Source organism: Cavia porcellus, unplaced genomic scaffold, assembly GCF_034190915.1.
Source record: "Cavia porcellus strain 051 isolate PalLab524CR breed Dunkin Hartley unplaced genomic scaffold, mCavPor4.1 scaffold_2, whole genome shotgun sequence".
NCBI classification, from domain to species: Eukaryota; Metazoa; Chordata; class Mammalia; order Rodentia; family Caviidae; genus Cavia; species Cavia porcellus.
This window is the reverse complement of record NW_026947485.1, coordinates 9,996,346-10,010,976: the sequence shown is the minus strand read 5'-3', so window position 1 is coordinate 10,010,976 and position 14,631 is coordinate 9,996,346. Positions and strand designations below refer to the sequence as shown.

The window sequence follows — 14,631 nt, the reverse complement described above, 5'->3', positions numbered from 1 at the left end:
CTGGGGTCGTTATTATTGAACAGAAAACAAACCCATTCTTTTCTCTGCAGAGAAATGTTTGTCAGAATGTTTCCAGTATGAGCTAAATGGATAGTCTGGGGGAGGTAGTCTGGGATAAAGACAGTCAGTGCCTCTGCTCAGAAGATGTGCAGAACCACAAGAGATGTGTGTAGAGTTGCCTCCTAATATTGACCAAGTTTGTGTTGTCTAATGGACCTTTTCCTGACCTACCCTGTTGTCCCTTCCTATCAATTTTCTTTTCTTTTTGTTGTTATACCAGGAATTGAACAAACTAGAGTTTACCAAGGCAAGTGCTGTGCTGCGGAGCTGTATGCTTGGCTCCTCTATCAATTTTTCATCTGTTTATTTATCTATGTTAATTATAGTAGTATTTTTTCCAGTGCTGGGGTTCAAGCCTAGGACCTTACACATCTAAGCAAATGCTACATCTTCAACCTTTAAATTTTATCGAGGGCACAGTTCAGCTCTGGCAGGCTCCTTAGCATCGTGGTCTCACTTTAAATGCTATCTTTTCCCAGAGGCCTTCCTATTTCTTTCTCCCATCACCCTGGGTTAATTCTCTCTAGGGCACTGACTTTCAGCTGACATTTTCCTACTTATTGTCTGAATTCCCAGACTAGAGCACAGATTGACTGAGAGCTGGGATCTTGCTCATCTGGTGCACCCCGATCCTCTCATCATTTAAAAAGACGAAAGTTGGTATGAGCTGAATGAGTAGAGCTGCATATTGGCTGTGTTTTCCCTTTAGACAGGATTTCAGCTATCACTGCCCCCTAGTTCCCGCTGCTTCCTGTCACCTTCCCTGCCCAGCTTGCTTTACTTTTTAAAATCTACCTGGGCCCTCTATGCATTTGAATTTTCCAACCTGGCTCATTAATGTTGCTGTAATTATCTTCCATGTTTTAAAAGAAGGGACTTCATGTTTCACTTTTTTTTTTCTTCCTTCAATATCATGCACATAGTGGGAAGGGAAGAAATTAACACTGAGAATCTCTACCTGCCCAGCACAAATACTATCATTTGTATCCTCACAACAATGCTATGAGGTTGGATAGTATTATTTATATCAATTTTGCAGGTGAAGATCCTGAGGTTTAGTTTTTCAGGGTTGCATTCTACATGAAGCATCTGGGTTTGAGACTCTCCTGGGCAACATTTACCCAGCATGAAGCATTGCAACAAGCTTGCGGGTGTCTAAGTAATACACAGCTCTTTCTCATTTGCAGAGTGGAGATTGAACAGTTGGAGATTTCAAGCAGTCTAGCTACTTAGTAGTTTTCAACATCATCCCATGGAATGCATGGATACTGGCTGGAGAAATGTGTATGGTCGCCTGGAAGAAGCTTTGCGGGGCTTGAGTGTGACCTTTACTTGACAGTCCTGCACAGCTAATAAATGTCTGAAATTGGCAACTCTTATGGGATGCAGCAGCACGTTTTTCTGAAGAGAGCTGCTTTAGTCAAACCAGATGCTTACCCTAGATCACTGGGGCAAGACAGAGATTGAATACACCAAATGTCTACCACACCACCAAGCGTTCTCTTAAGTAACAAAATCTTATTTTTATTATTTTTTTTACAGAAATTCAGATATTCCAACAAATTTCTTTACATTTCCTGGACCTTAAAAAAATTACACACAACTTTTGGACAGAATACAACAGAACAGAATGAGAAAGGGAGTCACTTTTTTTTTTCTTTAAAAAGATAAAAACATACTTTCTTGTACTTAACATTTAGTGATTTACATGTGTATTGTCTATGTACAAATGGTACATCATCGATGACTTATCTTCATAGCACTGTGGTATGCTAAATGACACTTAGGTTTACAGCAAAAACTTCTTAGAAACATTTGCACATGAATGGGAAGTACTTTTTCATTTTTGCTAATACCACTATTAGTGATGTAGGACTCCTAATGGAGTTTGTACTTGCCATGGATTAGAGAAAGCTGACACTTTCTGTTTCTATTTTAGAGAGATAAATAAATGAATTCTTGAAAAGTTGTGTGTAATTAAATTTAGGAAGTAGGGTGTTCTGAATGCAATAGGACAGCTAATACTTAAAGCAATAGATAATCCCCCGAATGACTAGGACTGTAGCTACAGATTCTAACTAGTCCCTTAATTTAGTTCTTTCAAAAAGTCACATCTTTGTAAATTGGGTCTTATGTACTTGAGCCTACCTGTAATACACTTTAGCTATTTGATATATTATTCCATCTATGATGAAAACATGGCCAGTACCAGAAAATTCTGGCTGAAACATAAATGTGTGCCTAAAAGAGAAAGGGTTAGAGAAGTCAGCCCTGCTCTGTGTCCACGTTATCATCAGTCTGATGGTCTAGAGATATATGCTAAGTGGATCTTAATCTATCCAAGCCAGAATGAAGGCATTTTGTACGTTCATGTTTCTGGATCGAGTATAGAACATGGATTAGCTTCTGTTGAGTATTCCTGTATGTACATTTTAGCTTGCATTCATTCTCAGGCAATGGACTATTTCAATTTTAAGTATTCTGTGTTGCAGGATATTGGTAAGATAGGCAATGAGGGAGATGGTGGGGGAATCCTGGGAACAACATGTTTTTATAAACAACTGGTTAACTGTAACTACTTCCAAATGGCCAGCTAACTAAAAAAGAAAAAACTCTGAGAATTTTGGGACCAACATTAGTAAATAAAAAGTTAACTTATCCTTACCAAGTTACTTTGACCTGTATAAGTATATAGTCATTTATTTCTAAGGCTATTAAATTTTTATTTATTTTTTTAGTACCACTTACTATCACTTAGAAATAGTTTTAATGGAATAATTTTTTTAAAAAGCAAATGCCTGTCAGTCAGAGAAATAAATGATATGGATTTTTGATGATATAGATGGCAAAGAAATAGGACAAAACCCAAATATTTTCGATATCTATAAAGTATATTAAATTCCTATGCGTATAGTAGAGAGAATTTTTAAAAAGTGTTTGTTAGCAGCCTATATATTACATGTGAGCGTCCAAGGGAAAAACAAGCTTTCTGTATTTTTCAGAGTTCCTCGATGCTGTTTCCTGAAAGTCAGGGAAATCTATGTTGCTTGGGAACCTAGGGTGTCAAGACGTACTTCCTGGAATATACAGCTCTGTGGTGTCTGAGTGTATGTTGCAAACACTTTCTCGGTAGTAACTTGTACAGATAGGTTCAACTGAACACAGACTTGATAAAAAGTTTGAAGTGTTGCATTTCTTAACAACTGAATGGTTGTAGTTAATTACACAGTGAAATAAATGAACAGTAGAGACAGAGAACCAAAGATCAGAGGCATTTCCTAAACTGCTTCCTCAATAAATGACTCTTGATCAGCTTCTTGGCTACTGAGATAGGAATAATCTAGAACTAACTGCCCCCTTTTTTTTTGTAATACTATTGAAAGATTAAAGCTTTTTGGTTTTGGTTTGATTAAAAAAGGACAGTTTACAAACCTCAGTACATACACATTTTACATGTTAATTCTAGCACATTTATATTCCTCTTCATTAAGATGTTTCCTGAATATGATTTTTCACTGAATATTATCTGACCTTTTCCAATGACAGTTTCCAGTGAGCTGGTGTTTAATCTGTGATCACCTCTCTTTCCAGAAAATCACCCCATCTCTGCGGATCTACATTTAGAAGGTGCTTTGACGAGTGGATGCTTCACTCTTGAGCGTATTAGTCCTTGGACTTTGATCTCTCCCAAGCATTTTCCTTCTTGATGTTGATGTACAAAAGCTGTTATTCGATTTGTCTAGCTGTTATTTGATTTGTTTTGTGCTCATTCTAGAGAATATTGGCTTAGCAGAACTGTAAAAAAGGGAGGGAAGAGAGAGAAAAAGGATGAGGGGAAGAGAAAAAGACACATTATTTTCGGTCAGTAAGACTTTTGTGCATAATATTTGTCACGGAAAAAGAAAACATGCCAGCAAATGATTCCAATGCACTGAGATTGTTACCAGAAAAGACTGAGAAGTTGGAGAATTGTTTCACTGAACACACAGCACAGTCTTCCCAATAGCTGATCTTCTTAAAAAAACCCCAAGATTACCACTGTCTGCATGAAGACCATAGTCTGTTTTGAAGGAGCAAAGGGTCTTTGCCCAGACCACCCTGAAAGCCCTGAATCTCGTCTCAAGGAGCAAAGAAGAATATAGTGCGATCCCAAGCATCGTGATCCTGCCTCACATGGAAAACTAGCACTTTCCTTTTCTTTTCAAGTTTTATTTCACACTTGATGTGATAATACAAAATCAATGATTACAAGGATGAATCACTCAGAAATGCAATCACCCTGACATACCGTTTTCTTCCATGGCTCCTTCTGTTCCTTATGTAAATATGTATTTACTTATATAGTTGGAATCACATAAATGAGGTTTTTAATATTATATCATTACATTAAAAGTGTACACATTTCCACTAAGATATCACCTATATCAATTTCTAATACCCATAGTAACATTCCATTTTATTCACATATCTTTCCAATCCATACCCTCACTATTCCGTTCTCAGTTTCACTACTGTCAGATATATAGGTAGATTTTTACTTCCTTGTTACTATAAATGATGAGCATCTTGTGTGTAAAGATATACTTGGCCTTTATTTGTTTGTTTTGGGACACAGTCTTGCTCAGGCTGGCCTTGAACTCACTCTGTAGCCCAGGTTGGCCTCATGGTGATCCTCCTGCCTCAGCTTCCTGAGTGCTGGGATTACAGATGTGCACCATCATGCTTGACATCTATTTGGTCTCTTGCTCCCACCCCCCCTGCCCCCGGGTTGTCTGCTTTTCCTTTTCTCCAACAGATTAGGGACTATGCCTAATATGAACAAAACTAGAGTGTAAGTGGTACATGATCAACCTCATTCTTTGGATGATTTTCATAGACTTCACTATCCAGGGCTTAAGGGTACCTGTGAAGATGCATAAAATGCACCTACCTGGCCACTGTGGCAGATTTGGGCCGAAAGGAAACAGGCATCCCAGAACACTTTGAAATACAAGGCAAAATGTTGGCTTCTGAATGTGTGCTGAAGAGAGCTAAAAGATTCTGCTGTTGCTTTTAATATTTTCCTCCGTGTCTTCATCACACTTTAAAAATCTGCCTGCACATCATGATCTGCACATCATGAATGTGTCTCTGCAAGTGGACTCTGTTAACGTACCCAGTGCACAGGGGATAACTGAAATAGGATTGTATCATAGTGACAGCGCAGCTCTTACGGTTCTGTAAGACTGAGCATATTGGCAGGAGCACTGTGGATAATATTTCTTTCTTCTGATAATATTAAAAGTAACAGCAGTAACTTATGCTGCTTTGTGCCAGGCTCTGGGTGGCTCTGAACCTCTAGAGATGCTCCTGCCTGGTGGAATTCAGAGTCAGGCTGGAGCTTCATGATGCCACTCTAGCCTCATTCTTCAGCTCTAAATATTTTCTGTTTTAAATCTTCACAAGGGGATGTCTGGGTTTTCCAGTAAGATGGGAAGGTATCATGGATGGGGAAAGATGGTTGTTGGGGAGGTGGTTGTAAACATTTGGGAGAGAATTTGGGACTAGGTGTTGCAAAGCTGCTAGGCACAGAGGATAGAGAAGATGTGGACACGCACAGGGCTGTACCTGTATGATGAAGCAGAAGACAAGGGCAAGGAGGCCCTTCCTGGTTCTTGAGACTTAAATACCTCCCAGTTTCGCGATAGAGGAGGTTTTTTGGCCCAAGTAATTTATTGGCATCCATGAACCAGAGACTCCCTGTTTCTCTTTCACCAGCTCTGAGCTGCTGGCTTGTGTTTATGACATCACAGGATGAAGGAAAACCAGGAGATTGCAGGAAGGAAGTACTTATGTCCACTGCTGCATCCCAGCTTGCGTGGGACACATTCCCAGTGAGCTGGGCTGGGTATGATGAGTGTTGGATGGGTTTCAAATCAGCTCCCAAGTGGGCACATCCACCACTGTGTCCTGCAAGGTAGGCAGCTCCCTGGGAAGACTCTGAGCCCTTCATAGAAAGGGAATGCCTGTGACCCATCATACAAACAGCATCCTCTACCCCCATCATCTGAATCCACAGCCCCGGCCTGACCAGACCAGGACAAACCATTCATCAGCATGGTTCTACAGTTATTCTTGGGTCTGCAAAAGGCTTGGGTCACCTGCGGCCTCCACTTGGCCAAACCTCTCATTGGACCTTCCACTGTAATCTCACCATTCATGGGTCTGTCCATTCTTCTTGAGGCTGCCTGTGCTGACTGTTAATCAGCATGGGACTATACTCCCCACCTCCACATCAACAGTGGACAGAGAGGTGAGGAGCACAGAGAAAAATCAAGCACGCAAACCTAGAGAACTTGGCCTAGCCTAGAATGAGGTGAGTGAGATGCATGGGGTTCAAACTTGGAGGCCCGTGCACAGGGCCACATGGATGTGGATCCTGTGCCTGCTTAAACTTTCCACTGTAGGCACTAGGCTTGTCTTGTCCTGATGCTGGCTCTGCCCTGAGTGCAGACATTGTGTCGAGAGGCTTGCAGGGAAGCTTTGCAGTTTAAATTACTTAGACCCTGCTACCACCAGGTATTTTTTTCTTTCTAGTATATGACACCAACATGCTACAAGAACCCCAGGGCATGCGAGGATTCTGCAGACTGCTAGGCTAAAAATAAGCAGGATATTGCTTCCATCGGTGCTCAGAGCACAGATGCTCCCCACATGTAACATCAGGAAGACACTTTTCCAGGTGGGGGGTGAAATTAGGAAGCCATTACCATTACTTAGATGGTGTGCCCCGCAGAGTTTTCCACCTGAAGGTTTGGTAGAGCCCAGCTCTTCTGAAAGATCTGTGGAGATAGGTGGAAGACAAAAAAGGGCAGGATTTCCCACCCCACAATGTGGTCACTATTCCTCTTGTCTCGAGGCTGTGGGGCATCAGGGCAGTCTGGGGAATTTGTTGGAAGCCTTCCTGTGGTTGCACCGGAATCACTGCCTTGTAAAACACTCTGCTCTTCAAAACTTCTGCTAACATTTTCCATACACCGTGGATATTGCCTATTGGGAAACTGACAGGCAACTGAAAAGATGTCACATTTGCCCGGGCCTGCTCAGAATGGGACTGGATAACAAGTTCCTCAGTGCCACTTTGGAGATTTGTGCAGTCAGGTTTGACCTTGTAACATGTCATGGGCTCTGAGATGCCCACATTCTGTTTCCAAAGGGCTTTTGCAAACCCTTTCCAAAGCTGTCATTGGAACTTGCTCCTCAGAGCAGCATGTATAACCGCAGCTTTGTCCAGGCTGGCTAAATACTACTTTGTTGAGTTTTTTATGCCTTTATTGGTGTTTGGTTTCTCCTGGTTGTTCCTGTGTGACCTATAAAGTTAGGGTCCGGAGTCCCCTCAGTCAGGATCGCTGGGTGCAGGGGCTGGGACAGGCACTGAGAAAGCAAAGAGCCTCGCTATGTGACGGGACGGCTTATGGAATCTTTGCTGTGAGAACGAATGAGAGCAATTCCAGGTGCCTTTTCTCCCGCGGTTGCACTGGAATCACTACCTTGTAAAACACTCTGCTCTTTTCCAAACTCCAGGTGGCTGAATGAGCTTGGTCAGTTTCTCTCAGTCTGCTGTAAAGGATTTTTTATTCTTTTTTTTACCAGTCCCCTCTCTACAGGGTCTTCCGATGCCCTTCCTCCCCGGGAGGCAGAATGCAGTCTGCAAAGAAAGAGTAGCTCACCATCTGTGTCCTCAGGTGCTGAGCCCTGGCAGGCCCCTGGTGACGTGGCAAAGGTGACAGCAGGTGCTCTGTCACTGTTCCTTTGAGAGGTGGAGTCCAAGTGCCTTTCCCCTGGACTCTGGGCTTTAACAATCCCCAGGTTCATTTTGTATGTGTGGTAAAAAAAATAAATAAAGCTTTCGGTATTAACCTTCTTTTCCTTTCTATTTTCTCCTTTATTTGAGAGGGGTACTGGACATTGAACCCAGAGCCTTGTACCACATCCCTAGCCCTTTTGAAATTTCTTTATTTCTTCCTTTTTTCTTTTTTAGCAGACAAAAGGTTTATTTAGCTCACAGTTTGCAGAGGTTCCAGCCCATTATTCGCTGACTCCAAGGCAGAGCGACACATGGCAGAGGGGCAACTCTTAAGCAGTGAGAGCAAAAAACCTCTTTTTAAATTTCTTGTTACAGGTCTTCTTAAGTTGACCCTGCTTGCTGGAACTTGGGAGTCTCCTGCCTCAGCCTTCAGAGCAGCTGAGGCCCCAGGTATACGCCCCTGTGGCTGGGTCCTGTGGTAGTTCTGTGAGGACCCTCCACACTGTTTCCTGTGGTGGCTGCACCATCCTACAATCCCACCGACAGTGTGCAATGGCCCCGGTTTCTTCCCACCGTGCCAAGTCTTGGGCTTTGTTTGGTTTCCTTAGCAGTGGCCATCCTAATGGGTGCAAGGCAACAGCTTGTAGTGGGTCACCTTGGATTTTCTCTGATGATGTCAGGGATTTTTCGAGGCTCAGGGACATCTGAATCCCTTGCTGGAGACAACAGGGAGAGGCCTAGGTGCTATGAGGAGCCAAAAAGTGGTCCAATGAGTGCACTTTTCCCCCAGTACCTTGCTAAACATGTAGATTTTGATCCAGTGGGGCTGGGGCGGGTTCTGAGGCCTTGCATTTCTAATGATCTTCTGATCTGCGGGGTGCTGCTGCTGCGGGTCAAGTACCAAGCTACGAGAAGCCAGGCGTTAGACTCAGCTCCCTGGAGCAGACTTGGCGATCGCCTTTGCCTTCCCACTATGATGCTTGCTATATGACAGGTTCTCTGAAAGCACTCATTAAAAGCTCAAAAATCCGGAGAAGCAAATCTCCAGTAAGTGGTGGAGTCCACTTCCGCTTCCGTGTGGACTTGGGGGGGCGGGGAGCAAGGGGCGGGGCTTGCGATTTCTCCTCCCTCCATTGAGAAGCGAGGCAGATGGGAGCTAAGGGTGGTAATGTTCTCTCATCTTGGGTTGACCTATGAAACTTTTATGACGCGGTTCCAACGCTGTTTATTCCCCAGTATGAACAGGTAGAGAGGTATCCAGGAAACCGTGGAAAAGATCCCACCTAACACAGCTCTAGGACATTTTCTTTCCATCTTCCTTTTTTTTCTTTTTGTTTTGTTTTTTGGTACTGGGAATTGAACTCGTGCTGCCAGGAGACTCCCTGCGGCTGAGCTGTGTCTCCAGCCCTTTCTTCCTTTCTTCTCTAAGCTTCTTTTAAAAATCTTTCTATTTCCTGCCTTTCTTATTGTCTCTCTCTCTCTCTCTCTCTCTTTTTTTTTTTTTTCTGTTTCTTTTTTATTCCTTTTGGATCTGGGATACTGATTTCAACAAAGCAAGCATGGAGGATAAAGTGCCAAAACCATTTTAACTACTTATGCAGCTCTTCTTTGTTGGGAAGGAGCTTAAAGTGGCCTAAAATGCAGGTTCTGATTCTTTCTTTCTATTCTTTTTTTTTTTTTTTTGGTACCAGGGCTTGAACTCATAATCTTGTGCTTGCCAAGCAGGTGCTTACACCACTGAGCTAAATCCCCAGGCCTCTTTCATGTTATTTTTATAAGTAATAGACAATTAGACTTTAATAAATTAATTAACTAATTGAGATAGGTTCTTGTTTTGTAAAGCAGGCTGACCTTGAACTCACTTATATAAGCCAGACTGGTCTTGAACTCTCAGGGATCCTCCTGCATCAGCCTACAGAGTGCTGGGATTCAGGACAGTTAGACTTTAACATCGGGCGCAACACTTCCTCATGTGACCTTTTCTCAGAAAGTAATTCATGAGAAGGAATTGTGATTGTTCATTTAAGAGTATCTTAGGAGCAAGAAAGCAGGCACAGGATATTGAGAATGGCTTGCGCCACTGGTGTCCTGATAATACTCACATTGTTGTTTTGACTTGAAACCATTCCATCTTTTACACAGATCAAAAATCTTTCATTATTAAAGCTCAAAGCATAGATAGGCCCAAGCAGGGTGAGACTGTAGGCTTCTATTGTATCTCCTAATAAATGAGATGATTTAATGTGCCATTTCTACATCAGTATCTCCTAACATGCTCCTAAAACTTTGTAACTAAGTTACCTTTAAAACTTCATCATGTGGTCATGACAGTCCATCAAAAATACAATTAAATGCAAAACCCAATTGGGTATCATCACACATGAAACCCAAATACGAAATGGTTCTTGTATAATAAATCTATTTCTGTCTTGCCACTGAATATTCAGCTTCACAGGTCTTCCTCCAAAGCCTCAATCCCTGTGACGGTTAAGATTGTCAGTTTGATTGGTTTGAGCGCCATCTAGTGGATTAGTAAAGCACAATTCTGTGTGTCTGGAAGGATCTTAGAGCAGTGACCTTGGGGGACTACATAATTTCTGGTGGGTTACCCTGCTCTGCTTCCTGGCTGCCGTGAACTGAACATCTCTACCACACCTTTCCACCATGGTGTTCTCCCTTGGAGACAGCTGACCATGGACAGAATCCTCTGAAATCACATGCTAATTAAGTTATGGGTGTTGGGTATTGTGTCCCCGAAGCAGAAAAGCTAACTAATGCAAACACTTACAGGTCTGTCTCTTTGGGCATGTTACCTGGCCTCATCTACTAACGTGTAAAATGGGGATAAGCCCAGTCTCCTTCATGGAGCTATTGTTAACACTAAATAAATCAATGCACAGAGCAGGAATATGCCAAGTACTTCTGTCATTAGTAGGAATGTTACTGTTTAGAGATGAATTTACCTTGATGTTATAAGGACAAATAAAAATAATCTTGATTCTCCTTCTTGAATAAAAGGGAAGAGACTTCTTCCCTCTTTTATAGCATTTGCTTTAGAAAACATTGTTTCTCAGACTCTTTGAAATATGTGAACTTCTTCCTTTTTTTTGAATTTCTTTTTTTGTAGTAGTAGGCATTGAAGCCAGGGCATGCTAGGAGGTGCTCCTCCACCAAGCAGTTTTTTCTGTTTTTAAAACTTCAGTACTGAGGATTTCATTTTTTTTTGGAGACAGAGTCTGGGTTTAAACTTGTGATCCTTCTAACTCAGCCTCTCAGTGTTGGGATTACAGATCGGTAGTATGCTTGGCTTTTTAAAAATATATATATATATATTTGCTAGCACTCAGGAGGCTGATGCAGGAGGACTGTTGAGAGTTTGAGACCAGCCTGGGCTACAAAGTAAGCCCAAGGCCAGCCTGAACTGCATAGTGAGACCTTGTCTCAAAAAGACAAAAAAATTTTTTCCAATTTTTAATTTTTTATTAGTATTTATTTGCAGTACATAATGATTACATTCTTTGGGGGAAGCTGATACACCTAGCTTTTAAAACAAATTCATTAACTAATTCATTAATGGTCTTAGAGATTGAAATTTTGCAGTGACCTACTCTAGGCTTTTTAAAAAATTTTTTGAGGCAGGGTCTCATTGAGTCACTAAGTTTCATAGGTTTGGTTTAGATTTTTGATCCTTTTGCTTCAGCCTTTGGAGTTGTGAGGATGACAGATGTGCCCCACTGTGCATAGACTGTGTAAGCTTTTTAAGAAACTAAATAAGGGTCTTACCAGCTTTTCAGCCTACGGACATCTTGAAGTATCTGGGAGCCATCTCTTTGAAAGCTAAACTTCAAGGGAGATTGTACCCCTGCTTTTCACTTGGAAACGTTTCAGTTTTTCTATATCCCACTGGCACCTTGCTTCCAGTTGCAAAACTACTGTATGTTACAGACAGGAGGAGTTTATTTTTTTCCTTGGAGAAAGTCAGTACACTAACGCAGATGGTCACTCCAATGACTTGGGGAGTTTAGGGTACAGTAAATGATACAGCCAGGTCTTCTTCTTGGAGGACTAGCTATTGCTCATCCTGAGAACTTGTATCTGATGGGTTGAGCTGCTTTGACTACAGAAGAGGGAAAGATTTCTGTCTGTGTGCAGTCTCTTAGCAGGTTGCCTGGAATATATATCATATTCTGCTTTAATTCTTACTCAGAAAAAAACCTGTTTTCTTTGTCTACTACCTTTATGGAAAGTTTGTCAGAGGTGAGAGATTTTATTTTTATATTACTTGGACGATGTATATTACAATGTATAGTAACATTTCTGTATTTGTGCATCAAATAGTTTTATTGCATTCCTATCTTCTTTTGACATAGACTTTACAATAAGAGGCACTATTTTTGGAAATTTCTCAGAATGCCCTCGCCAGTGTCACCTATAAAAATCCAAATGATGTCTCTTTTCTTTTCTTTTTCTAATTCTTTTCTTTTTTCTAATATGCTCCAAGCTTCAGTAATGTCTTGGTAATGCATCTCTTCTCCCCTCTCCAAGAAACAGACTTGTGTTCTTCAGCCAGCCTTTAGTAGGCAGAAATTTCAGGATTACAAGGCTTTCCATGTGTTTATTATCACAAATTTAACAATTCTGGTCCTCGTTATGCATGTGGGTGCTATAATAGTGAAATAAGACTCTGTAGTATGCTGAGTGCCTCCGCTCTAGCCCAAAGGAAGTGGATTTCAGGATCTAGTGGTGATTTACAATCAAGATCTAGTGACTCCCTGGCTTCTCCCCTCAATATACCCGAGAATGAAGGCATTTGGTAGCTGTGCTCCCTGCTCTGACCAGCTGACTCTGGTTACCTATGGATCATGTAGCAGGAATAGAGAGCTAGAGATGGGCTAATTGCCCACTTAGGGCTTTCTGAAATGTCAATACAAAGCATTGTTTTTCAGCTTGAAAGTTTTTAGAAATGACGCACTGCCAATGAACGCACACTGCAGCCTCCTCCCTGTTCAAGGCGGCCCTTCTCTGTCCCACCTCGGCCTGGGCTCAGCCTCCTGAGCCATGCCCCTCCCTGCACCTTTGTGCCTGCTGCAAATGCTCCTCCTCTCCCTGCCTTTCTAATCACAAGTTGCTTCCCTGCATGGCAGTTCCTTTCTCTTTTTCAGGTTTCCGTTTTGCCCCAAACAACCCTTATCAGACACCTCATCCTGACCACTGAGCTCCAGGAGAGCGAGGGCCACATGTGCTAAGCTCTGTGCCTAAGGCCTGCTCAGCAGGGCTGCTCAGAAGGCCTTAGGTGCTGGCCAGAAGGAGCCCCAGGCATTGTGTCTCCTCGGTATTGGAGGCAGAGCCTTTCAGGAGGGAATTAAGGTCAAATGTGGTCCTCAGGGAGGAGCCCTAACCCAGTAGGACTATGCCCCTCTAGGGAGAGAAAGAGACACTGACGTGTGCCCACAGAGAAAGGGTGTGTGCTGCGCAGCTAGAGGGTGGCCACCTGCAAGCCAAAGAGAGGGTGTCCAGGAGAAGCCAACCCTGCCAACCCCGATCTTGTCTTCCAGCCTGCATGAGGTGGAGAAAAACTCCTGTGCTTCAGCCTTTCAGCAGTGTTTGGCAGCCTGAGTGTATTAAAGCAGACACCGACCACCTTTTTTTTTTTTGCACGTAAACATCCCAAGTCCTGGTGAGATGAAGCTATTTGCCCAAAGCCTTCCAGGTGCCTGAAGACCTAGGTTGCTGTTTGCTCCCCACTGGTTTTCTGGCTGTGTCTTGATGCCCTCCATAAAGGCTTTGCCTTGTGCATCTTTTGGGAATCCCAGTTCTGTAGCTGAAACACACTAGAGCAGGAAGCAGAGCCTCCCTTTCCCCGGCCTCTGGAAACCTCCACCTCTTCTGCGGCTTAGGCTTCAGGGGCTCTCGCTTTGTCCTACGCTGTCTTGGTCTCCACAATCCAGTATCACAAATCTTCCCAATGTGCCACTTCTCACACACCCACTTCACACCCTGGAAACCATTCGTAAAGCAGGAAGCCCAGTTGTGTCAGGAGAGGATAAGACCAGCTTCCTGGGGGATGGATGATTAGGATTTCAGAAAGGAAAGGTCACTGTCATGGATTTGACTCCATCCTGGGGTGATAGTAAAGAAAGATGTCAACAGGTACCGCTGGGCTGTCCAGACAGCAGAGTGCATCTCGGGAGACAGCAAGCAGCCAGCCTTGGCACGGCATGCGGCTTCACCCTGTGGTGTGCTGAGCTTTCTGGAAAGCCACTTAATGAGGACCAGAAGGAAAGCTTTCAGCTCTACGGGACCCTGCTTCAGGAACTTGTGAATGGCCAAGGCCTCCATCTCTCTAATCCTAGCTGGGTCCTTTTGTGTTTTGGTCACTGGGGAATTTGGGGCCATGCAGCGCTCAGGGTCCTGCTTAAATCTACCTAGTGTCTCCAGGGATGCACAATATTTAAATATCACATTGTTAGCACCTGGGCTTTAGAATTGTGGGGGATGCCACTTCCCAGATGTGGCCAAGCTATTTCACTTGTCACAGCCTTGGTGTCCTTCCTCATCTGTGACAGTTTTATGGGGTGGTTTTGAGGGATGAGGGCAGCATTTGACACCCTCCCTAGGAGGTACAGACAGGAAATGAAACAGTGTAGAATAGAGAAAAGCAGTTTCTAAGACCTCCCTTGAAGTTTTCCTCATTTCAACAATGAAATAATAAATGCGGAGTTTCTTAGTGCATACTTGGCACTAATGAGAACCCTTGCTGGTTTTACAGGCACCAAGGGTGACAG

General features: G+C 42.9%; 1 protein-coding gene across 3 annotated transcripts in view; it reads right to left on the bottom strand.

The window, feature by feature from the left end:
• Positions 1 to 1,558: 1,558 nt before the first annotated feature.
• The window catches only part of Lhfpl3 (LHFPL tetraspan subfamily member 3), a 484,961-nt gene continuing 471,888 nt past the window's right edge, over positions 1,559 to 14,631 (bottom strand). For all 3 annotated transcript variants that reach the window (XM_063237839.1, XM_063237828.1, XM_063237820.1), the window contains one exon: positions 1,559 to 3,855. Coding sequence is in view for 1 of the 3 variants with exons in the window: in XM_063237820.1 (XP_063093890.1) it covers positions 3,827 to 3,855 (29 nt within the window). In the remaining 2 variants the exon portion in view is untranslated. The remainder of the gene's footprint in view (positions 3,856 to 14,631) is intronic.